The sequence below is a fragment of the Mastigoproctus giganteus genome, chromosome 11 (assembly GCF_048544385.1).
Source record: "Mastigoproctus giganteus isolate SK-2022 chromosome 11, ASM4854438v1, whole genome shotgun sequence".
Classification (NCBI taxonomy): Eukaryota; Metazoa; Arthropoda; class Arachnida; order Uropygi; family Thelyphonidae; genus Mastigoproctus; species Mastigoproctus giganteus.
Genome location: NC_143585.1, coordinates 124,067,195 through 124,094,022, shown reverse-complemented (window position 1 = coordinate 124,094,022; position 26,828 = coordinate 124,067,195). Strand labels below are relative to the sequence as shown.

General features: G+C 36.7%; 1 protein-coding gene across 2 annotated transcripts in view; it reads left to right on the top strand.

Annotated features, from left to right (window-relative positions):
• The window catches only part of Ide (Insulin degrading metalloproteinase), a 692,915-nt gene that overhangs the window by 460,905 nt on the left and 205,182 nt on the right, over positions 1–26,828 (top strand). For both annotated transcript variants that reach the window (XM_090384737.1, XM_090384738.1), the window contains exon 20: positions 23,520–23,640. In XM_090384737.1, the coding sequence (XP_090240863.1) occupies positions 23,520–23,640 (121 nt within the window). The remainder of the gene's footprint in view (positions 1–23,519; positions 23,641–26,828) is intronic.

Genomic DNA, 26,828 nt, shown 5'->3' with positions numbered 1-26,828 from the left:
TCTCCAGCTCAGCCTTAAATTTATTTAGGCTATCAACTTCCACAACAAAGGATAGAAGTCTGTTCCACCAACCAACCAACTACCCGCTGGCTAAAGGCAAACTCCTGCACATCTATCCTACATCTGTCTTTTCTCAATTTGAATTTATGCCTTCTCAGGTAATTATTCTGAGGAAGAGGAAGAATTGCATCAGCATTGAGCATGGTCAAACAATTCAAGGCTTTATACACCACAATCAGATCACCTCACAGGTGACTAGTCTCCAGACACTGTAATTTGCAAAACTTAAGCCTTTATTCGTAAGAGCAACCCTTTGTTCCATTCACTAATCTTGTTGCCCTTCTCTGTACTCGTTCCAACAGCTCTACATCCTTTTTAAAATGAGGCCTCCAGACCTGTTTACAGTACTCAAGGTGTGACCTGACCATTGCCTTATACAAGGAGGTAATCACCGCCTTATCCCTGCTAGAAATATTCCTGTATATCATTGACAAGACACCATGAGCTACTCTTGCAGACCATCTGCACTGCCAAGAAAACTTCATACTTGCCTGCACAATTACCTCCAGGTCCTTTTCGTTCTCTACCACTGTCAATGTTTCGTTCTCTACCACAGAGTTGATACGTTACTCTGGGGTTACTGCTTCCCATATGTAGTACTTCACATTTGTCAATGTTAAACTTCATTTGCTACCGCTCAGCCCATCTGCTCAACTTTTCTAGATCCTGTTGCAGGAGCGTACTGTCATTAGTATCCTTAACAACCCTGCCAACCTTTGTATCATCTGCAAACTTGGACATTAAGTTTGATATACCATCATCAGTATCATTTATAAATACAGAAAACAACAATGGACCCAACATTGAACCCTGAGGGACTCCATTAATAGCATTAGTCCACAATGAGCAGTGTTCATTGATTACCACTCTCTGTCTTCTCCCACTCAACCATCCCTTTATCAATAGCAACAATTTGCCTCCAATGCCACACTGCTCCAATTTGTTCAGCAGTCTTCCATGTGCAACAGTATCAAAAGCCTATCTAAGGTCCAATTATATGATATCAAAGTTATTCCCAGGCATCCAGTTCCTTTGTGACCACATCATAGTATCCAATCGAACTGGTCAGGCAAGACTTTCCCTTAACAAAACCATGCTGTGTCCAAGCTATAACTGAAGTCTTGTCTAGATGATCCTGCAGTGCTTTTTTGTTTGTTTGTTGTTGTTTGTTCTCTTTTTTCCACATCCTCCGTATTTGGTGGTGACAGGCTCGAACCCTGGTCTAATCAAGAAGCGTGTGCTACGCACTGCTGCTTCTTCCCATCTGGCTACGGAGGCGCCCTAGTGCTTTTTTAACCAGTGCCTCCATTAATTATCCTGGAACAGAAGTTAAACTAACAGGTCTATAATTACTTGTGTCGCCCTTTGATCCTCCTTTGTGAATTGGGGTCACATTTGCATTAGCATTAGCATTAGTAGAGGCATTTGATGCAAGAAAGCAAGCTTATGCAGCATCAGCCAAAAAAAATAATAATAATAAAATAAAATAAAATAAATAAATAATATTAGTAATATAATAAGAGGAGTTTTCCTCAATATAGTGCGTAGAACACTTCCGTATGATACTCTCCAGAAATTAAAACGAAAAAATCGACAACTTACTGGTACATTAGAGTAAAATATAAATAATTAAATAATCAATTTAACACAATACAAATCAATTTAAAACAATTAAAAATCAGTTTAACACGCTAATCAGATTAACAGACACGCTAATAAGTTGCAAACATTATTGGATAGGTCAAGACATGTTCATGCGAATTCTAACACATTGTCGCGGGCTTGCGACCAAGTTCATACGAGTTGGGTGACATCCCCCCCACAACCACCCAACGTGCTACCACAGAATATGTCAGCTAGTTCACGAACACCCCCTCACCCAGTATCCAACGAACCGACATATCAACAGGTTACAAATCTTTCCTCGTGTACACTATCGCAGGACCAGATTTCGCTTTTATCCAAAGGACTAAATTATAATTTACCACCTCGAAAACTGCCTAAAAAACAATGCATAATTGATATTGAATTTGGACTTCGTAATGTTCCACAAAAAGATGTATTTATTCAACAAGTTAACCAAGTAGTGAATAACATAAAAGAAACGCGACTTCCTAAATTGAATACACATGACAGTTCAGCTTTACGAGAACTTCAGGGAAATAAGGACATTATTATACAGAGGGCAGATAAAGGAGATACGGTGGTAATACTAGATAAATATGATTATATTAATAAGTTAGATTCAGTTTTGTCAGATACCTCCACTTATCGTGAAGTAGACCCGGCACTGTTTACCAATTTGGTCAATCAATACAATAAAACGTTAACCACATATCGAAAAAACGACTACATTACTATGGTTCAGTTAAAGGAATTGAAGTCCAGAACATACAATATTCCTGCACTTTTCGGTCAGGTAAAATTACACAAGACTGGGTTTCCTATTCGACCTATTGTTTCCTACAGGAACTCGGCATTTTCATCCTTAGCCACACATGTATATAACATTATAAAACCCTTTAGACAGGTAATACAATTTGGGATTAAGAACTACGATACATTATTTAATAAGCTTAAAGCTGAGTGGCTTAATGTCAGAGATCTATCTCTCAACGATTGAGCAGATACATTTGACACCTTTTTGAACCCGTATCACATACTATGGGAGGTATTTAGACGATGTTCTAGTTACAGATAGTAATACTATCCAAGACATTTTACATTCGTTTAATAATATTCATTCTAGACTCAAATTTACATTGGAAAGGGAGGATACAGATACAAAGTCATTAAACTTTCTAAATTTCACGTTTACCCGGGACTCGAATAAAATACAATTTAGCATCTATCGAAAACCTACAAACACCAGTATGCTTCTACATTATAATAGCTATCACCCGTTCACCTACAAAAGATCGATTATCTTTAATCAATTTCTTAATGCCTATAAATATTCAACGACGGAATCTGCTTTGGACTCAAAAATACAAATATTAACTAGCAGATTCTTAATCAGGGGTTATTCCATTACCACAATAAACCGAATTAGGGTACAAGCTAAGGATAGGATACAAAATACTACACCAATCAACAATAGTAATATCAAAAAATACTTTATTTCTGTTCCATATGTTGAACAGTGGCACAAACAGCTTAACAGATTCTTTAAAGATACCGAATTTAAAATTGTAGCTAGGCCAATATGGAAGTTACACACTATACTGAACAATCGCGCGGTTCTTTCAGCGTTCGCAACACAAATTAATGATCTGGTATACATTTCTTGCGGTGATTGCGACTCGTCTTATCAAGGTTCGACCCGATTTTCTCTTAATATTCGTGTAAATCAACATGAAGCCTCAGTTCGTGCTTCTCGTTCAGAAGCGTCAGAATTAGCCTTTCATGCCATTAACGAAAAACATACTTTTTTATTTAACGAGGCCAAAATACTTAACGTTCAACGTAATTATACGCGACTATTAATTGCAGAAACTATTGAAATTAAATTACACAAGAATTCTGTTAATGTTCGGCGGTCATATTTGATCTCCGATGCTTGGACCTTTACGCGCATGCGCGAAGACAAATAATATCTATTTAAGTATCAGTTTTAACCCGATTCGGTAATTTTCATTCCTGTGATCACGACATACGGTCAAAAAGTGTGGTCAGCTTCAGGAAGGAAAATCGTTTTTAATTTTTTCGTTATATTCTTTTAATTGCGTTAATTTGATTTTTAATTGTTTTAAATTGATTTGTATTGTGTTAAATTGATTATTTATTATTTATATTTTACTCTAATGTACCGGTAAGTTGTCGATTTTTTCGTTTTAATTTCTGGAGGGTATCATACGGAAGTGTTCTACGCACTATATTGAGGTAAACTCCTCTTATTATTTTACTAATATTATTATCAACGTAGAACATATTGAGTAGTACAGCTCTGATTCATACTATCTAATAAATAAATAAATAAATAAAAAAAGAATAAATAAATAAATAAATAAAAAAAGAATAAATAAATAAATAAATAAAAAAAGAATAAATAAATAAAAAATAACCACTTCCACTTCACCCCTCTGTTCGTTTGAAATACCTGTCCAGCTGAGCCTTAAACTTATTTAGGCTATCAACTTCCACGGCAAGGGATGGAAGTTTATTCCACCAACCAACCACCCGCTAGCTAAAGGCAAATTTCCTCACGTCTATCCTACATCTGTCTTTTCTCAATTTGAATTTATGCCTTCTCAGGTGATTATTCTGAGCAAGAGGAAGAATCCCATTAGCATTGAGCATGCTCAAACCATTCAAAGCTTTATACACCTCTATCAGATCACCTCGCCGGTGCCTAGTCTCCAGACACTGTAATTTGCAAAACTTAAGCCTTTCTTCATAAGAGCACCCCTTTGTTCCATTCACTAATCTTGTTGCCCTTCTCTGTACTCGTTCCAGCATCTCTACATCCTTCTTGAAATGAGGCCTCCAGACCTGTACACAGTACTCTAGGTGTGGTCTGACCATTGCCTTATACAAGGGAATAATCACCTCCTTATCCCTGCTAGAAAAATTCCTATATATCATCGACAATACACCATGAGCTACTCTTGCAGCCCGTCTGCACTGCTCAGAAAACTTCATATCTGCCTGCACAACCACCCCCAGGTCCCTTTCATTCTCTACCACTGTCAGTGTAGTACCACAGAGTTGATACATTACTCTAGGATTACCACTTCCCATATGTAGTACTTTACATTTGTCAATGTCAAACTTCATTTGCCACCTCTCAGCCCATCTGCTCAACCTTTCCAGATCCTGTTGCAGTAGCATAGTGTCAGTAGTGTCCTTGACAACCCTGCCAACCTTCGTATCATCGGCAAACTTGGACATTAAGCTTGATATACCATCATCAATATCATTTATAAATACAGAAAACAATAATGGACCCAATACTGAACCCTGAGGGACTCCACTAATAACATTAGTCCACGATGAGCAGTGTCCATTGATTACCCCTCTCTGTCTTCTCCCCCTCAACCACCCCTTTATCCACAGTAGCAATTTGCCTCCAATGCCACACTGCTCCAATTTGTGCAGAAGTCTTCCATGTGCAACGGTAACAGAAGCCTTTCTAAGATCCAAATATATAATATCAAAGTTATTCCCTGCATCCAGTTCTTTTGTGACTGCATCATAGTATCCAATCAAATTGGTCAGGCAAGACTTTCCCTTAACAAAACCATGCTGTGTCTGAGCTATGACTGAAGTCTTGTCTAGATGATCCTGCAGTGCTTCTTTAACTAGTGCCTCCATTAATTTTCCAGGAACAGAAGTTAAACTAACAGGTCTATAAATATTTGTGTCGCCCTTTGATCCTCCTTTGTGAATTGGGGTTGCATTTGCACATCTCCAGTCCATGGGTACTTCCCCTGAGTCCCAGGAAGCTCTCATAATTATGGATAAGGGTTTGCTTACTTCCTTTGCTGCTTCCTTTAATATAACTGGATAGATCCCATCCAACCCTGGTGCCTTTCTTGTATTTATCTTCAACAATTTCTCCTCCACTTTACTCTCAGTTATTACAAGATTCTCTAGCTTACTGCCAGAGTTGAATACACCTCTGGCATTCCCCTCGCTGAATAACTCCTCATGTGTGAATGTCGATGCAAAATATTCATTCAGTTTGTTAGCTACCTGAGCAGGATCATCAACAGTTGACCCATCGATATCAAGTGGACCAATCTGATTCATCCCCTTCCTTCTAGAGTTTACATAAGTAAAGAATTCTTTGCTGTTTTTCTTTGCATCCCTTGCGAAAGATTTCTCGTAATCTGCCTTTGCCTGCCTAACTTTGTGGGTATATGGGATGTGTTAGAATGGCTGGTAATAGGAATAGGTGCATGTATACCAATGCTAGAAGTATAGTAAATAAATTTGATGAATTTGAAGTGTTGGTCAAGACATCAAAGGCGGATATTGTTGGGATATCAGAGACGTGGTGTCACACAGATATAAGGAATGCCGAACTGGAATTTGGGGAGTACAATGTGTACAGAAAGGATAGACAGGATAGGATGGGAGGAGGTGTTATGCTGTTAATAAAGAAAAACATAAAATCAAAAGAAGTGCATCCAGTTGATATAGATGAACAGTGCACTGTTGAGTCAGTTTGGTGTGACATAAGCACTGCGGAAGCAAAAATTAGAGTAGGAGTGTGTTATAGGCCTAATGACTCGAATGAGTACAATGAACAATTGTATAGAGAAATAGAGTGGGCTAGTAAATCGGAATGTCTTATAATGGGGGATTTTAACTTCCCAGATATTGACTGGAACTTGTGGGTTGGGCACTCACACACTACTCAGACTTTTGTGGATTTATTGGATGATTGTTTTCTGCAGCAGCATGTTAGAGAGGCAACCAGAGAAAGTAATACTCTTGATCTGGTTATCAGCAGTGATCATTCATGTATTAGGAATTTGCAGATAAAAGAACCACTACGTGGCAGTGATCACAGTGTACTGACGTGGGATTTACTTAAAGATTTAATTACCATCAGGGGTAAAGGAAAGGGTTTTTGCTTCCGTAAAGGCGAGTACAGTGGTCTCCGACAGTTTTTAAATTCTGTACAGTGGGATCAACTGACGATGTTACCAACAGTAAATTCTAAGTGGGAAGCATTCAAGGAATTAATCGTGGCAGCTACTAAAAGTTTCATACCTATTAAGAAATATTGTTCAAGGTTTAGGCCTAAATAGTTGTCAAATGAACTAATGAGACTCGTAACAGAGAAGAAAAATGCATGGGATGCATATAAATTATCAAGCGACTGAGAAGCCTATGGCAGATATAAGTTAATCTGTAATCAGGTCACAAAGGAGGTTCGGCAGGCGAAGGCAGATTACGAGAAATCCTTGGCAAAAGATGCTAAGAAAAACAGCAAGGATTTCTTTACTTATATAAACTCTAAAAGGAAGGGGATGAATCTGATTGGTCCACTTGACATCGATGGTTCAACTGTTGATGATCCTGCTCAGATAGCAAACAAACTGAATGAGTATTTTGCATCTACATTCACACGTGAGGAATTATTAATATTTGAAAATGGCAGAAGGTTATCAAATTGTAGCAGGGTGCTTAATGATCTTGTAATAACTGAGAGCAAAGTGGAAGAGAAATTGTTGAAGTTAAACGTAAGAAAAGCACCTGGGGTGGATGGGATCTATCCAGTTATATTAAAGGAGGCGGCAAAGCAACTAAGGAAACCCTTAGCCATAATTATGAGAGCATCCTTGGACTCAGGGGAGGTTCCCACGGACTGGAGATGTGCAAATGTATCCCCAATCCACAAAGGGGGATCGAAGGGTGACACGAGTAATTACAGACCAGTTAGTTTAACTTCTGTTCCGGGTAAAATAATGGAGTCGCTGGTTAAAGATGCATTGCAGGATCATCTAGACAAGACTGCAGCAATAATTCAGACACAGCATGGGTTTGTTAAGGGAAAGTCTTGTCTGACAACTTTGATAGGATATTATGATGTGGTTACAAAGGAACTGGATGCAAAAAATAATTTTGATATCATATGTTTGGATTTCAGGAAAGCTTTTGACACTGTTGCGCATGGAAGACTATTGTACAAATTGGAGCAGAATGGTATTAAGGATAAGTTGCTACAATGGATAAAAGGATGGTTAAGTGCGAGAAGACAGAGGGTGGTAATCAATGGGTGCTGCTCTTCTTGGACTAATGTTATTAGTGGAGTCCCACAGGGTTCGGTGTTAGGTCCACTGTCGTTTTGTATATTTATCAATGATATTGATGAAGGTATATCAGGCTTAATGTCGAAGTTTGCAGATGATACAAATGTTGGCAGGGTTGTTAATGACAGTAATGGCAGTGTGCTACTGCAACAGGATCTAGATAATTTGGGCAGATGGGCTAAGAAGTGGCAACTGAAGTTTAACCTTGACAAATGCAAAGTACTGCATATGGGTAGAAGTAACCCCAGAGAAACGTACCAACTGTGTGGTACTACACTTAAGGTGGTAGAAAATGAAAAAGACCTGGGAGTAATTGTGCAGTCTGCTGATGAGGCTAGTAGGGGCCAGACGTTTTCAAAGCCTCTAAGTGGATTTTTCTTATTTATTGATTTGAAATTATTGTTTTTCTAAAACTTTTGATTTAAATTTAGTAGTATAGAATTATTTTGTGATTTTCTGATTAATTTGGTGTATTTATTTTTTACTCGGCCTTCCAATTGCATAAAAGTATCGGTAAGGGTAACCACGTGTTACAAGTCGCAACTGAGCTGAACGAGAAGTTTTTTAGTCATATTTAGCCGCTTATTGAATATTTTTTCCATCAAATTATTTTTTGTAAGTAGCTTATAGACCTAGTAAGGATCGTTAGTTTATTCTGAATTGAGACAGCGAGATTTGAAAGTTAATTAATACTTAAGTGTCCACAGATTACCGTTCGTAACTTTCCGCCTTTGTCTTTGTCATACGATCATTATATATCGAACCTAGATAGCGTTAGTATAGTATAGGTTATAATATATTTTCGGTGATCGGTAAAATTTGTTGAACTTCGTTGGCATTTAAATTGTACTTTTAACTAAATACATATACCGACTTAGATTACAAACGTAACATAATTAATTATTACATAACTGATACGGAAGTTATATAAAGGGAACTCGGAGATAATTAATACTTGACACTAAAAAATATATATCCCGTTATAACTGTGTTGGAAGATAAATTAGGGTTATAAACTGAAATTGAAATTTTATTTAAATTAAAAGAAATCATGACTGAGACCAGAGCAGCAAAACAAAAGGCTCAAGCTAATGGAAGTGCTGTGGCTCGGAGGAGAACTGAGGGGGGCAGTTGCCTTCTGAATCACAGCCTTCTAAAATGCACAGCTTGCATGATGTTTGTGGAGCATTCATGTACGGGACATGATATTGCCATTGGGGATGTCTTTGTGTGTGCGCGATGCAAGGAGTGTATCGAAATCAGGCAACAACTCAACGTTCTTATGGGCCTATATGAGAGCTTGAAGGACAGGGTGGATGCCCTCGAAGGAACTAAATTGAGGGGCCCATCAAGCTCTCAGCTGCCCACATCAACGCCAGAGCTTGCAGTTGGTCATCGCGCAACACAGCGGCAACCCCCAAGGCAGAATGGTGGTGTCAAAGGAACTAGTAGTTGTTGGTGACTCTATTGTCAGGGAAACGGGGAACATGCTTTGTAAAAAGGATAGGTGGAACAGGACCAGGGTATGTCTGCCAGGGGCAAAGGTTGATGACGTTGTAGAGCAGATATCATCTTTTAAGGGCACAAAAGGTGATATCGTTGTACATGTTGGCACTAATGATATCAAGAGTAGGAAACCGGCAGAATTGCTTAACAAGTACAGGTCACTGTTGAAAAAAAGCCGTGAAATAGGGTTGAATTTGAAAGTGTCTGCAATTCTGCCCAGACACGATAGGAGGGAGTATATGATGAGAGCCTTGTCGATCAATTCGGCCCTGGAAAGATTGTGCAAGGCTCAAGGGGTAGAATTTTTTTCAGCCTGGACTGTACTTGTTAACAGGAGAGATTGCTTCTACAGGGATGGGATACACTTAAATAGAAAGGGTGCAAGAATATTTGCTGATGCTATCGAGGCAGTGTTAGATGGATCGGAAAACTGCTAGCTTGGGGGGAGACAAAGACGAATAGATTAACAGTAGCCACTGGCAGAGGTGAAAAATATTCTTGCACTGCTTCTATTGGAATGGGCAGAAGCCTGAAAAACAAGATGCAGGATATTTTAGAGACTGCCGGGAGTCATTGCGGTACAAGTAAACACATGGGTTGTGTTAGGGTAGCTAAGAATAGAAATAGGTGCATGTATACTTGCGTGTACACCAATGCTAGGAGTTTAGTAAATAAATTTGATGAATTTTAGGTATTGCTCAAAACATCAAAGGCAGATATTGTTGGGATATCAGAGACGTGGTGTCACACAGATATAAGGAATGCAGAGCTGGAATTTGGGGAGTACAACGTCTACAGAAAGGATAGACTGGATAGGAAGGGAGGAGGGGTTATGCTATTAGTTAAGAAATACATAAAATCCAAGGAAGTGAAGCCAGTGGACATCGCTGGACAGTGCAGTGTCGAGTCAGTTTGGTGTGACATAAGCATTGGGAGATCAAAATTGAGAGTAGGAGTGTGCTATAGGCCTAATGACTCTGACGAGTACAATAAGAAACTGTACAGGGAAATAGAGTGGGCCAGTAAATCAGAGAGTCTTATAATGGGAGATTTTAATTTCCCAGATATTGACTGGAATTTGGGGGCTGGTCACTCACACACTAGCAAGGCTTTTGTGGATTTATTGGATGATTGTTTTCTACATCAGCATGTTCGGGAGGCAACTAGAGGGAGGAATACTCTTGATTTGATTATCAGCAGTGATTCTTCATGCAACCACTAGGTGGCAGTGATCACAGTGTGCTGAAGTGGGATTTACTCAAAGAGGTAACTACCATTAGGGGTAAAGGGAAGGGTTATTGCTTTCGTAAAGGCGACTACGATAGACTGAGACAGTATTTAAATTCTATACAGTGGGACCAACTGATGATGTTACCAACAGCAAATGCAAAATGGGAAGCAGTCAAAGAACTTATCTTGGAAGCTACTAGGCTTTACATACCAACTAAGAAATATCGTTCAGGGTTTAGGCCTAAATGCATGTCAGATGAACTGATGAGGCATATGGCAGAGAAGAAACATGCATGGGATACATACAAATTAACACATGACACAGAAGCCTATGATAGATACAAGTTGATCTGTAACCAAGTTACAAAGGAAGTTAGGCAGGCGAAGGCAGATTACGAGAAATCTTTGGCAAGGGATGCAAAGAGTTCTTTGCTTAAGTAAACTCTAGAAGGAAGGGGATGAATCAGATTGGTCCACTTGATATCGATGCGTCAACTGTTGATGATCCTGCTCAGGTAGCTAACAAACTAAATGAATATTTTGCATCGACATTCACACATGAGGTATTATTTAGCGAGGGGAATGCCAGAGGTGTATTCAACTCTAGCAGTAAGCTAGAGAATTTTGTAATAACTGAGAGTAAAGTGGAGGAGAAATTGTTGAAGATAAACACAAGAAAGGCACCCGGGGTGGATGGGATCTATCCAGTTATATTAAAGGAGGCAGCAGAGGAAGTAAGCAAACCCTTAGCCATAATTATGAGAGCTTCCTTGGACTCAGGAGAGGTACCCACAGACTGAAGATGTGCAAATGTGACCCCAATTCACAAAGGAGGATCAAAGGCTGACACAAGTAATTATAGACCTGTGAGTTTAACTTCTGTTCCAGGAAAATTAATGGAGGCACTAGTTAAAGAAGCACTGCAGGATCATTTAGACAAGACTTCAGTTATAACTCAGACACAGCATGGTTTTGTTAAGGGGAAGTCTTGCCTGACCAATTTGATTGGATACTATGATGCAGTCACAAAGGAACTGGATGCAGGGAATAACTTTGATATTATATACTTGGATCTTAGAAAGGCTTTTGATACTGTTGCACATGGAAGACTGCTGCACAAACTGGAGCAGTGTGACATTGGAGGCAAATTGCTGCTGTGGATAAAGGGTTGGCTGAGGGGGAGAAGACAGAGAGTGGTAATCAATGGACACTGCTCGTCGTGGACTGATGTTATTAGTGGAGTCCTCAGAGCTCGGTGTTGGGTCCATTGTTGTTTTCTGTATTCCTATAATGATATTGATGATGGTATATCAGGCTTAATGTCGAAGTTTGCAGACGATACAAAGGTAGGCAGGGTTGTCAAGGACACTACTGACACTATGCTGCTGCAACAGGATCTGGAAAGGTTGAGCAGATGGGCTGAGAGGTGGCAAATGAAGTTTAACATTGACAAATGTAAAGTACTACACATGGGAAACAGCAACCCCAGAGCAATGTATCAACTCTGTGGTACTACACTGACAGTGGTAGAGAATGAAAGGGACCTGGGGGGTGGTTGTGCAGGCAGATATGAAGTTCTCTGAGCAGTGCAGACGGGCTGCAAGAGTAGCTCATGGTGTATTGTCAATAATATATAGGAATTTTTCTAGCAGGGATAAGGAGGTGATTATTCCCTTGTATAAGGCAATGGTCAGGCCACACCTAGAGTACTGTATACAGGTCTGGAGGCCTCATTTCAAGAAGGATGTAGAGCTGCTGGAACGAGTACAGAGAAGGGCAACAAGATTAGTGAATGGAACAAAGGGGTTTTGTTTTGCAAATTACAGTATCTGGAGACTAGGCACCAGCGAGGTGATCTGATAGAGGTGTATAAAGCCTTGAATGGTTTTAGCATGCTCAATGCTGATGGGATTCTTCCTCTCGCTCAGAATAATCACCTGAGAGGGCATAAATTCAAATTGAGGAAAGACAGAAGTAGGATAGACGTGCGGAAATTTGCCTTTAGCCAGCGGGTGGTTGGTTGGTGGAACAGACTACCATCCCTTGTCGTGGAAGTTGATAGCCTAAATAAGTTTAAGGCTCAGCTGGACAGGTATTTTGAACGAACAGAGGGGTGAAGTGGAAGTGGTTTTTTTTTTTTTTTTGGCTGATGCTGCATAAGCTTGCTTTCTTGCATCAAACGCCTCTACTAATGCTAATGCTAATATGAAGTTCTCTGAGCAATGCAGACAGGCTGCCAGGGCAGGTCATGGGGTTTTGTCAATGATATATAGGAATTTTGCCAGCAGGGAAAAGGAGGTGATTATCCCTCTGTATAAGGCAATGGTCAGGCCACGCCTTGAGTACTGCGTACAGGTCTGGAGGCCTCATTTTAGGAAGGATGTAGATTTACTTGAGCGTGTACAGAGAAGGGTAACAAGATTGGTGAGGGGAATGAAGGGATCCTCTTACCAAGAGAGGCTTAAGTTCTGCAAATTGCAGTGGCTGGAGACTAGGCACCTGCGCAGTGATCTGATTGAGGTATATAAGGCCTTGAATGGGTTGAGCACACTGAATTCTGATGGGATCCTTCCACTTGTTCAGATTACGAACCTAAGGGGGCATAAATTCAAATTAAGAAAAGACAAATGTAGAATAGATGTGTGGAAATTTGCCTTTAGCCAGCAGGTTGTTAATTGCTGGAACAAACTTCCATCTGTCGTTGTGGAAGTTGATAGGTTGAATAAATTTAAGGAGGAACTGGATAGGCATTTGGAGGGAATGGTGTGATTTTTTTTTTTTTTTTTTTTTGGCTGATGCTGCATAAGCTCATACATTTGCTTTCTTGCATCACATGCCACTACTACTACTACTACCTCCTTTGTAACTTGGTTACAGATCAACTTGTATCTATCATAGTCTTCTGTGTCACGTGTTAATTTGTATGTATCCCATGCATTTTTCTTCTCTGCCATATGTCCCATTAGTTCATCTGACATCCACTTAGGCCTAAACCTTGGACAATATTTCTTAGTTGGTATGTAAAGCCTAGTAGCGTCCAAGATACGTTCTTTGAATGCTTCCCATTTTGAATTTGCTGTTTGTAACATCATCAGTTGGTCCCACTGTATAGAATTTAAATACTGTCTCAGTCCATCGTAGTCACCTTTAGGAAAGCAATAACCCTTCCCTTTACCCCTAATGGTAGTTACCTCTTTGAGTAAATCCCACTCAGCACACTGTGATCACTGCCACCTAGTGGTTCATTTACCTGCAGATTCTTAATGCATGAAGAATCACTACTGATAATCAAAGCAAGAGTATTACTCCCTCTAGTTGCCTCCTGAACATGCACATCTCCTGGCCATGAGTACCTCCCCTGAGTCCAAAGAAGCTCTCATAATCATGGCTAAGGGTTTGCTTACTTCCTTTGCTGCCTCCTTTAATATAACTGGATAGATCTCATCCACCCCGGGTGCCTTTTTTATGTTTATCTTCAACAATTTCAACTCCACTCTGACTTAAATTGAAGTCAGATGAATTAATGAGACTCATGGCAGAGAAGAAAAATGCATGGAATGCATATAAATCTTCAGGTGATACAGAAACTTATTGTAGATATAAGATAGTGTCATCAAGTCACAAAAGAGGTTAGGCAGGCAAAGGCAGATTACGAGAAATCTGTGGCAAAAGATGCAAAGAAAAACGTATATAAACTCTAGAAGGAAGGGAATGAATCAGATTGGTCCACTTGATATCAATATTTCCACTGTTGAGGACCCTGCTCAGGTAGCTGACAAAATGAATGAGTATTCTGCATCTACATTTACAAATGAGGAGTTATTTGGGGAGGGGAATGTCAGAAGTTTATCAAACTGTGTCTGGGAGCTAAATGATTTTGTAATAACTGAGATCAAAGAGGTGGAGAAATTGTTGAAGTTAAACATAAGAAAGGCACCTGGGGTGGATGGGATCTATCCAGTTATATTAAAGGAGGCTGCAAAGGAAGTAAGCAAATCCTTCACCATAATTTTGAGAGTTTCCTTGGACTCAGAAAGATCAATGGACTGGAGAAGTGCAAATGCGACCCCAATTCACTAAGGAGGATCAAAGGGTGACACAAGTAATTACAGACCTGTCAGTTTAACTTCTATTCCAGGAAAATTAATGCAGGCACTGGTTTAAGAAGCACTGCTGGATTATTTAGACAAGACTTCACTTATAGTTCAGACACAGCATTGGTTTGTTAAGGAAAAGTCTTGTCTGATCAATTTCATTAGATACTGTGATGTGGTCATAAAGGAACTGGATGCAAAAAAACAATTTTGATATCATATACTTGGATTTCAAGAAAGCTTTTGATACTGTTGAATATGGAAAACTACTGTACAAGTTGGAGCAATATGGCATTAAGGGCAAATTGCTGCTATGGATAAAGGGATGGTTGAGTGGGAGACAACAGAGAGTGGGAATTAATGGCTCTTCGTGGTCTAATGTTACTAGTGGTGTACCCTAGTGGTCCGTCTTGGATTCATTGTTGTTTTATTTATTTATCAATGATATTGATGAAGGTATATCAAGCTTAATGTCCTAGTGTGCACACGATATGAAGGTCGGCAGGGTTGTTAATGACAGTACGTTGCTGCAACAGGATCTAGAAAAGTTCAGCAGATGGGCTGAGAGGTGGCAACTGAAGTTCAACATTGACAAATGCGAAGTACTGCATAAGGATAGCAGTAACCCCAGAGTACCATATAAACTGTGTGGTATTACATTCAGGTTGGTAGAGAATGAACAAGCCCTGGCAGTAATTGTGCAGTCAGATATCAAGTTTTCTGAGCTCTGCAGACAGTCTGCAAGAGTAGCTCATGGTGTCTTGTCAATGATATATAGGAATTTTTCTAGCAGGGATAAGGACGTGATTATCCCCTTGTATAAGGCAGTGGTTAGGTCACACCTTGACTACTGTTTACTGGTCTGGAGGCCTCATTTTAGGAAGGGTGTAGAGCTACTTGAACAAGTAAAGAAGGGCAATGAGATTGGTAAGTGGAATAAAGGGTTGCCCTTACAAAGAAAGACTTAAGTTCTGCAAATTGCAGTGTCTGGAGGCTAGGCATATGCGAGGTGATCTGATTGAGGTGTATAAGGCCTTGAATGGTTAGAGTAAACTCAATGCTAATGGCATTCTTTCCCTTGCCCGGATTAGTTGCCTGAGGGGACATAAATTCAAATGAGGAAAGACAGGCGTAGAATAGATGTGCCGAAATTTCCCTTTGACCAGCAGGTGGTTGACTGCTGGAACAAACTTGCATCTGTCATTGTAGAAGTTGACAGCTTAAATAAATTCAAGACAGAACTAGACAAACATTTGGAGTTAATGAATGGATGAAATGGAAGGTTTTTTTTTTTTTTTTTTTTTTTTGTGTGTGTGATGCTATATAAGCTTGCTTTCTTTTGCATCATATGCCTCTACTAATGCTAAATGTCATTCACATAAATATTGATGATTTATATCTAGCATATAACAAGCATTCTATAAGGGAGCTTTCTGTTTGTTGTATTCACATTTGCAAAGTTGAAGTGCACAACTTTAACATAATTACATATTGGGTTATAATTCTGATGGTGACTGAATGTTTACTCTCTTAGAAGTGAATTATTTTTGTGCACAAGAGTAAATTTTTTTTAGGTGCTTTGTTTAAAGTCAATAAAATGGTCATGCACTCATTACAAATGTTGCCAAATCATAGACTTAGCAGTTGAAGGTACATGATTTTATTATATACTTTGATTGCCATTCAATTTTCAGGCTTAATCATTAATTCACAATATGCTGGGAGCAGGGCATCATATCTTAATACAAGGGCAATGAATAATAAATAATACTTCACCCATAGAATCTCCTCCTCTCTGGGTTCTATGTTCTTTGAATATTTGGAGTTAATGAACTGATATTTACCTTAAATTAAATTTAAGGTAAATAACTTATATTTACCTTAAATTTACATTGGAAAGAAATTAAATTAGAATAGTTGGGTGACTTGGCATTATTTAAAATAAAATATACCTTCAGATACATTACTTGGAGATTCACATATAATGGTGAATAGAAGCAACGCATTTTAAGCTGTATTAATTTGAAAAAAATTATCAGTATAACATCATAAGACTCCTTGAGAGCAATATAATCCCCTACAATGTGAAAAAAGTTTCGTTCATTATAATGATTTTGTTCCGAATTCTAGGGACTAAATTATAAGCAGCGAAGTCATTAAACCTCTGTAAAAGTGTTTAATATGGGAATATAATTCCCTGTATTTTTAATAAACTAGTTAACAAATTTCCTAGCTATATTCTGAACAAAATCATTATAATGAATGAAATTTTTTTCCCAGATATAATTTGCCTTTAGATTTCATCAACAAATTAATAGAAGAACCATTTCTTTAACCTGTAATTATTTAATTTATATGCTAACATGGCCAGCAAGTTTAATGTCATAAGCCTTGGGAGCGACATAATCCCCTGTAAATGTGGAGCTATGTCATAATCCTCACATTCAAATTCTTGGAACTAACCCAAAACCAGTGATGTCATAAGCCTCTATAAAGGTGCTGAACACAGGCATAATCTTCTGTATTTTGAACAAGGTGGTTGAGCAATCATTTTGAATCATTGGAATAAATGCAAATAAAGTATATTTTTAATGTTGAATAAATGAAAAAAAAACATTTTATCATCATATTTCTTTTATTTTTAAACATAATTTGTTAACATACAATCTTACAATCTGACTCAACAAGTAGAAAAGCAATTGAACATTTATATGAGCACAAAAATGTTTTGTGTGTGTCTAGCAACATGGGGGCAGTTTTAATTTGCATTTTATTTTAAAGACAACACTCTAAGTGTAAATTAATTACACATGTTGAAGTATATTGAGACAAAAAAATGTTTTTTTTTTTTTTTTTTTTTTTTGCCTCCCCTTCACAGAAATTATCAAGCAGTCTCTTTTTACCATTTTCATCCAGTTTTTTTAATCACTGTAAGAAATAAACCTGAGTTCTAGAGAAGTTGGTGACAGTTTCAAAAAATCCATATTCTGCTTTTTAATCCAATAAATTTTTAAATAAATTTTTTCCATTAAAAATTGCAAAATTCGAAAGCCTCAGGCATCAGCCTGGATTTTAATTGTACGTTTCTTTTTATACCACATGATGGCTGTCTGCAAAATGATTGGTGAAGCTGACCCTGGAGGAAGTGGATTTTTTTTTAAAGCACTAAACACAAATATGTTTTATGTGTGATATTAGAACCTTCAACACGCACACACACACACACACACACACACACACACACACACACATAGTACATAGTACTGTGTGTGGATTGAAGGTTGAGAAGATGAAAGAAGATACTTGTTGACATTAAACTTGTATGAAGGAAGGTTGTTCCAGAGAAAATAAGTTGAATGAATAAGTGAGGAAGAACAAAAGTTGATTCTGTGAGTTTTAAGTTGGACAGTAAAAAAGATGTTGACTGGTTATGGTACATTTTTGGACTGCTTTAGAAGAGAGAGGGGGCATTATAGAAGCCAATTCAGAAGAACAGTGCCCGTGAAAGTATCTATACAAAACACATGCAGCAGAAATGGAATGTCAGTGAGATAGAAAATGGAGAAAACGGAATGTCAGTGAGACAGAAAATGGAGAAAACGGAATGTCAGTGAGACAGAAAATGGAGAGACTCTATTAGAGATGGGTCATTAATTAACCTAATTGCTCTCTTTAAAATGGAACAAGAAGCCTTAGGGAGGTTTTAGGAGCATTACCCCAGATGTGTGAACAATATTCCATGGTAGGGCAGATTTGCGATTTGTACAGAGTTGTACAACACGATTTGTACAACATCAATTCAAATGAGGAAAGACAGGTGTAGAATAGCTGTTTGGAAGAAAAGTAATGCTAAAAGTGAAATGACCCGAAATGACCACTTTGCTGTTTTTCTTGCTGTGGCTGTTGCTTCTGTTGTAAGCTACTGCTTGGTTTGTACTTTAGCTGCTGTAAGCTACTGCTGGAAGATGAAAAATAACAAATATTATTGTAAGTAGTATTTTTTCTTTATAACTGCTGAATTAGTATGCATTTACCCACTCTTTTTATTCTATTTAAATGAAAATTTTTAAAGGTTAAGATTATGAGGGCAAATCAGCAAAGGACATAGAAATTAAATTAGTTTCTGCAATTTCCAATTTTGATCCCATACTGGATACATGCACATCGCCAGAGTCCACAGACAATATGAGTTTACGTATATTTTAAAATTTTGCTAACATGCTATACGTTTTTACCCAAAAACGTATATGTTAGCAGTTAAAAATAAAAAAAGTGTTCTTTGATTACTAATCGCTGTTGAAACTATTCAAAGAATGATTTTTTTTTAAGTCAATTGCATTTGTAATGCAGAATGAATTCTTGTAGTGATATTTTTGAAAATTAGTGAATACATGTATCCCTAATTGCTATGGTTTTTTTTGTTATATTATATTCGAAATACAGTATACTGTTTGCATTCTTAGATATACAAAGTGAATTCTGGTAGTGATATTTTAGACAATTAACTGATACAAATAATTGTCTATTTCTAATTGTTGTGCATTTTTTTTTTTTTTTTTTCTTCCTGTTATATTCCAAATTGTGCTTTGCATTCTTAGTTTGGATAATTTTGTCTTTATCGCTGTTGAAATTATGATTTTTATTCAGTAAATCCCATTAGTAATGCAAAGTGAACTCTAGTCATGTTATTTTTGAAAATTAGCTAATACATTTTATATTGCTAATCGCTATGGTTTTTCATTATACAGTGGATTCTGGTTATTTGTGCCACCAGTTAATTGGGGCTGCCATTTATTTGAAATAAATCTTAAAAAACAGAACCTAATTGAGAAAATAGCCAAGGTTTTTTTTCTTCACTTAATTGGGACAACATGCCGTTTAATAGTACAAGAGACTGCAGCACTCAAGATTACCCTACGATTGTTTCTGTGATGGAAGAGATGGGGAAGTTTTGACCGGAACTTGGCTCTGGAGACTAAACATGGGTTCCACCTATTGCACCGGTTGATGAGAGTCATCTACCACCTAGTAGTGCTAATAATAATGCTGATAATGCTGCTAATCATTGGATGCCCACTAATGATGATTTCTCTTTTGTGATTTTATTTTTAAATGGATGTACCAACCAGTCTGATTGAAATCCATATTTAGACTGATAAAAATGACTGTTTAGGTTAGTACATTGTATTATTTGCTGTGTTTCTGATATGCCTACCTAGTTTCACACAACACAATAAGGAACACGTGCTACATTCATTATTTGAATGCTTGTGTAGCATTACTGTAAATGCTTTCTTCTCAAATCATCGGCTCCTATTTATTATAGCTAAGAACATAGTTCTACCTCAGTTTATTGATGATGCCCAATTTCAAAAAGAAAAGTGGATCTTTTAGCAATAAACCAAATCCAACATGCTGAACATATTACCCGGTTCGGGCTCATACAGTGATGCAGTATTCAAGGACTCTTCATGTGATGAGACATTGGCTGATATTTCTCTTTCATCCTCAAACTTAAAGTGGCTAATCAACTCCCAGATATCACTATAATAGGACTGGATGGCTTCTCCAACTGCTGGCACAAACTCAGTAGCTTTTTCCATCTTAGACATCTTGAGAAATCTCTACAACCAAAATACTTACTAAAACTTAATGACTCCCAGACTGGAAACACTAACAGGATAACTCCTTCTTTGCAACTTCAAAGCTGCGAGATCAAGAATACTTCCGGCTTTTATTTGTGCCTCCTGTTGCACAAAGAAGACTGTTGTACAAACTGAAGCAGTGTGGCATTAAGGGAAAGTTACTGCTAGGGATGGTTGAGTGGGAGAAGGTAGAGAGTGGTTATCAATGAGCACTGCTCTTCTTGGACTAATTTTATTAGTAGAGTTAATAACAACAGTGGGCCTAGGGCTCACTGCTGAGCCCATTGTTGTTTTCTATATTTATTAATGATATTGATGAAGGCATAATCATGCTTGATGTGTGTTTGCAGATGATACAAAGGTTGGCAGGGTGTTTAATCGGTATGCTACTGCAATAAGATCCTGACATATTAGGCAGATAGACTGAGAAATGGGGAGCAGCAATCTCAGATTAATGTACCTTATAGTACTTAGCCCTGTGTGGTGGGGAGAGGGGATTGTAGGTTGAGAAGGTGAAAGAAGACTTCTAGATGTTAGATTCTAATTTTCAGGAAATTTTGCAGGTAGGCTGCCAGGACAGCTCAGAAGGTTTTTTTTAATGATATATTTATTGTGATAATTCCCTGCCTATCCCTGCTGGAATTTTGCCACCAGAGTTAGGGAGGTGATTGCACCTCTATATAAGGCAACGGTTAGGCCACATCTTGAATATTGCATACAGGTTTGGAAGCCTCATTTTAGGAAGGATGTGGATCTGTTGGACTGTTGGTAGAGAAGAGCAACAAGACTGGTGAGGGGAGCAAAAGGGTGCTCTTACCAGGAAAGGCTTCACTGGAGACTAGGCACCAGTGAGGAGATCTGATTGAGGTGTTTGAGGCCTTGAGTAGATTGAGTAGGCTCATTGGTGATGGAATCCTTTCTCTTGCTCAGACTTCATATGTAAGAGAGACATCATATGTTAAGAGGAAATAAGTTTGAATTGAAGAAGTATGGTTGTGCATAACGTGATGAAATTTGCCTTCAGCCAGAAGGTGGTTGATTGTTTGGAAAAACTCCCATCTGGTGTTGTGGAGGTGAGTAATTTGAATAAATTCAATGAAAAACTAGATAATCTGTTAGTGCAGATGGACAGGTGAAATGGGAAGTGTTGGTGTTTTTTTTTTTTTTTTTTTTTTTTTGGCTGATGCTGTATAAGCTTTCTTTCTTGCATCATTTACCTCTGCTACTAATAATTATAACAATAATAACAATAATTTTTTTTAGACAGAATTCTCCTGAAACCACTTTCCAGGTGCATTTGCTTCTAGGATAGTTCACTGTGGCATCTCTGTATGTTACACCAACACGTTTCTTCTACTTTTGGTCTTCTGATATCTGATACAACCCACTGATGACTTTTTCAGTTATACTGAACTTTTTTTTTTTTTTTTGGCTTTTTATCTTCAACCAGTACTTATCATTAGTTCTCTCTATAATTTCCTCTTTTTTTATAAGTTAGATTCCAGTCTAAAGTAATTCCTCCTACTAACCACATTAAATTCTTAAGTGTACACGTGGATTCTAAACTTCTCTTCCCAGTCCATTGCACATGCTTCACTCTACCTTTCTAACAGCTTTCCAGTTCATGAAGCTCAATTTAACTCTCATGTATTATTATTATTTATAAAACTCTATACAGAAATACTTTGCCTTTGACATTTTCTACCTCACTTCCTCTGTGTTTCACTAATCTGCTCTGTCATCTTGAAATCCATCCTTCAGCCTCTCGTAGCTGGGAATTATTTCTCATCAATTGGTTAAATGCCAAGCTTTTACTCCCTGTTGTGCCATCTCAACATCAGCTGTACCAACTATTTGAAGTCATGTCTGTTGTTGTTGGCTGGCATTATCTTTTGACCCTGATCGCTGGCCAAAGTGACTTCTTCATTAAGGATATCTGATGCCACCTTCAGTGGTAAATTCCACTCAAGACCACCAAAGCAACACTATCCCTCCATAAACTTTTCATATAACAGATCTGATTCTTCATTCATCATCATCGTCATTCTTCATTCACAATCATGGTCTAGCCACTCATTTTGATCTTAACCTTGATGTCTGGTTGTCATGACGAAATGAACAGAAAAAGTTTTTTGGACTCACTGGTATCAAACTTATAATATTAGCAGACTTCAGTAAGCTTTTTTACATTTTTATTGTAATCCATTCCTTTGTAAAATATATATATATATATATATATATATATATATATAAAAATAAATAGAAGAATGTTCACAAATAGTTAGAAGAATAGTTGAATTAAATTGAGGATTTTCTGTGATGTAGTAGAAATTGTAGGGAAGTGGATGAAATGAATGTCAGGAATACCAAACAAGTGAAAATACTTTTTAGATTGCCAGTGAGCAGTTTTAGGCAGCCATTATCAGATTGGGCTGTATTATTCCACCCTTGATTTCTGTAGAAATAATTTGGCAGTTAGGTTTGAAATTTAATTTAACAAAACAAACAAAAAAAAAAAAAAGAAAAAAGATTTTACTACTTGAAAACAAGAAAAACATACTGTTATTTTGGTATTAGTTTTAGTTGGTTTATTTGAGAAATAGCACTTATTGGTGGGTGTGAGGTACACCTCTTTTTCACAGGAAATCATGTGTTTGTGTGTGTTGGTTGGTGCTGCCAAAGGTGAGTTACACCTTAATTCTTTTATTTTTAGAATTTTTAAGTTGGTTTTTGGCTATCGTAGAGCAAAATTGCACCTTGCCAAGTATAATCTAATGTTGCATACATTTTCTGTATTTTAGCTTCATGGTATAATTAGTTTTTTTTATTTTTACCATAGCCAAAAGGAAATTTGTTTTGGTTAAATTCACTTATTTAGACATATTATAACATAGCTTCTTATGTTTTGTTTTTGTATGCTCAAGATATAAAGAATTTAGTGAACTAGATAAAGATGAAATTGATGTCAGTAGAACATTGAACAAATGAAATACATTGTACATCACTGAAGTGTAAATCAGAGGCAGCCATTAACTTCACTAGTAATGGTGTTTTATCTCTTTAGAAACAATTTGGCAGTAAAATTTAAAATGTAACCTTACTGCCTTTTTATTTTAATCTAAATAAAAAAAAATAATAATAAAAATTAGGATATTTGTTTTTCTAGGCAATTTACTCCTTGGAAATGGAATAATTCTGTGTAATGTAATTTTGTTTTTTAGTATGTTCGAGACTTGAAGAATTTCAATGCAGATCAACCTCACCAACATGCAGTGTATTATACATCTTTGCTTTTAGAAGAGCGCGTATGGTCAAATGAAGAATTGCTGAACAGTATAGATGGTGAGTAGGACTTGCAAAGAAAAATTTCTGTGACCAATCAGTTGGATCTTTTGGTTATATTTCTTGTTTTCATAGGTCACAACTTAGCTTACTAATTGAAATTAATTACACATTAGATTTTGTTCAGAACATGCTTTCTGTAAATTGATTACAGAAAAATTGTGCGGAACAAGATCACTAGCACTGATTTTTACAGAATTTTACAGACTTATGCTATATAATTCTGTAAAGCAAAAAGCAGGTTTTCTGAACCATGCATAATTCTCTAACATGAGAGTCCAGAATAGCATTCTGTTCATGACCATGTTGAGTAGTGTAGTTAAGTTCAAGCAGTTAAGTTTTTTTGGCTAAAATTTTTTTCTACTCACTCCATTTCAGAATGTTGTTTTTTTTTTTGTTTTTTTTTTACACAGAAGTGCTTTTACTGGAACAGTCTTATTTATTTATTTTTATGGTGATCACCATTAAAAAGAAAAGGCTGCCTCAGTTAAAGGGGGAGGAGGAGAAAAAAGGATTAAAAGTACAGATAATACTTGTTAAGATTATAGTTTTCAGAAAATACAGATGGAAAGTTTTCCCAAACAAAATAAGTCAAAAGGCTAAAGGAATATGAGGGAAAAGATAGTTAATTGAGTGTGGAATTGAACAGTTAACTACTTGATGCACATTTCATGTTGGTTTGAAAGAAACAGGTGCAATTGCATAATAACCTGATTGTTGTCCTTTGGATGGAGTTTAATAATAATTTCACCTTCACTTCAATGAGATAATTTATTTGAAATGAAAACAACATAGCAAACAGAATTATTATTATGCAAAATATTTTAATTCTTAAGCCATCCATCTCTCATATTTGCGGTAGTATAGTGCTATTGCAAATTAGTTAGGAATAGTCATTTTCTGAAATTAGTTCAGCAAACTTTATTACTTATTTTTCTGGTAACTGTTTGGGGGGGGTAGAATTTTTAACTTGTAGCCCATCTCACAATTCTGGTAATGTATTTTGATCTCTTTGACAAGCTGAAAAATTATTTTACTATATGCCACTTTGGTAACAGTGAATTAAGTGCAATCTGAGCTGGCTCATAAGTGATTTTTACTTGCTGATAGTTCTTACATAACTAACCATTCAAACATCAAAGGAATCTACTGTAAACATTGCTCTTCCCCATGAAAATAACTGATTGAGCATTTCAAGACCCATGAGTACCTAACAGAGATGGAACTTAGTGGCAGAGTTTCCATATGTTTTCTCAAATGACTTCTACAAGGCAGGCATGTGTATAAATAACAAGTTTTGTTTATTTCTTTTTTATGTTTAACAAAATGTCCAAAAAAACAAACGTAAGATGACTCATGTGTAAAATCAAAAAGGAAGCACCACTTGCTAAGTGCAAATAGTGATGTTCCACATTTAGCATTAGCATTAGTTGAGGCATATGATGCAAGAAAGCAAGCTTATACAGCATCAGCCAAAAAAAAAAAAAAAAAAAAAACCTTCCCATTTCACCCATCTGGTCACTCTCCAAACATTTGTCTAGTTCAGCCTTAAATTTATTTAAGCTATCAACTTCCACAACAACAGATGGAAGTCCGTTCCAGCAATCAACTACCCACTGGCTAAAGGTAAACTTCAGCACATCTATTCTACAACTGTCTTAGTGAGCAACAGAAAAACGATACGTCAGTCAAAGATTTGGAGTGAGCTCTACCAGAATGGATTAAACAGCATAAAACCAAAATGTACCTCTTGATTATGCCATTATCATAGCTGCCATCTCTCTGGATTTATGGTGAATCCAATTTTTCACTCAATTTGGCCCCTTCTCCATCTTGCCGTTGTAGAGCAGTTTATAAAACTTTTTCCATCTTTTTGCATAACATAGTTCTTTCCATATTTTTTCTTTTCAAAAAAAAAAATAAATAAATAATAATAATAAATAAATAAAATAAAGTAAAACCATGTTAGGATCTGAATTTTTAATAATTTTGCAAATTTCTGCTTATCTTCATTAACAAAGTGACTATCAGTATAATAATCTATATTTCAAAATAGGAATGTAAGATAGCAGCATTGTCCTATGTATGATTATTGTATTGATGAAATTATACATATTGTATGATTTCGTCATACTTGGGTGGTACAAAGTTAATTAATGATGTCTTCTAGTAAAATTTCAGAAAAATGATGTAAAATTTCAGAAGACATATATGCTACATTTTTAATGTTTTGTAAACCCTGGAAAGTTTACATATTTGCTTTGTATACCGGATGTAGATATGATTTTTCAATTTCACATGGTGAAAACACAATGTAATAAGACATTTGCAAACAAATAAGTATAAAAACATGTAGTGCATAGAAATAAATGCAAAAATAGATGTGACATTTTATAGTGATGTTGGTACTATCATATATCTGATTGGTTTATTCAAATCATTTATCACAGAACATAATCCTAATTGGAGTTGTTCTAATCATGCAGGTGCCTTGTTTTTGATAGAAATAGCAAAAAAATACAGTTGTGGAAGAACCTACACAGTAAATTTTAGTGAAATATTACATAGATAGGGAATGAAGAGATAGTGATAGCTCTGAAAAATATGCCATTTTCAATTGCTACAGATAGCAGTAATGAGTGATTCTAGGCAATATCCCATTATGGTGACCTGTTGTAATACAAAAAAAAAATTTAAAAATTGTCATATCAAAAACAGCTTACAACATTGGGCACCTTCTTTGTCTGATCTTGTGAAAACATGTAGAGTTCCTTTACAAAACTGATTTGCCACTGTTATGATAATTCTTCAAATAGGCCTCTGGGGTTGTGTATATTCATACTATGATTTTTAGCGTTTCTCACCAACCATTGAAGTAAAAACGAAAACCAAAATCTTAAAAAGCTTTATATTTAAAATTTACAATAAATTTACAGTAGATCAAAAAAATAAATGTGATTATACAAATAAAATGTTACTGATAATAAAATACTGAATTAAGATAGAATAAAACAAATGTAGTTTACAGTGAATGTACAAATAAAATGATAATAAAATACTGAATTAAAATGCAATAAAATATACTAGATTAAAAGCGCTAAAATAACTGAAGCTTTCAAAGGCTTCTGCCTTCTTTCTCAACAGTGAAATCACATTTATTTTTTTGATCTACTGTAAATTTATTGTAT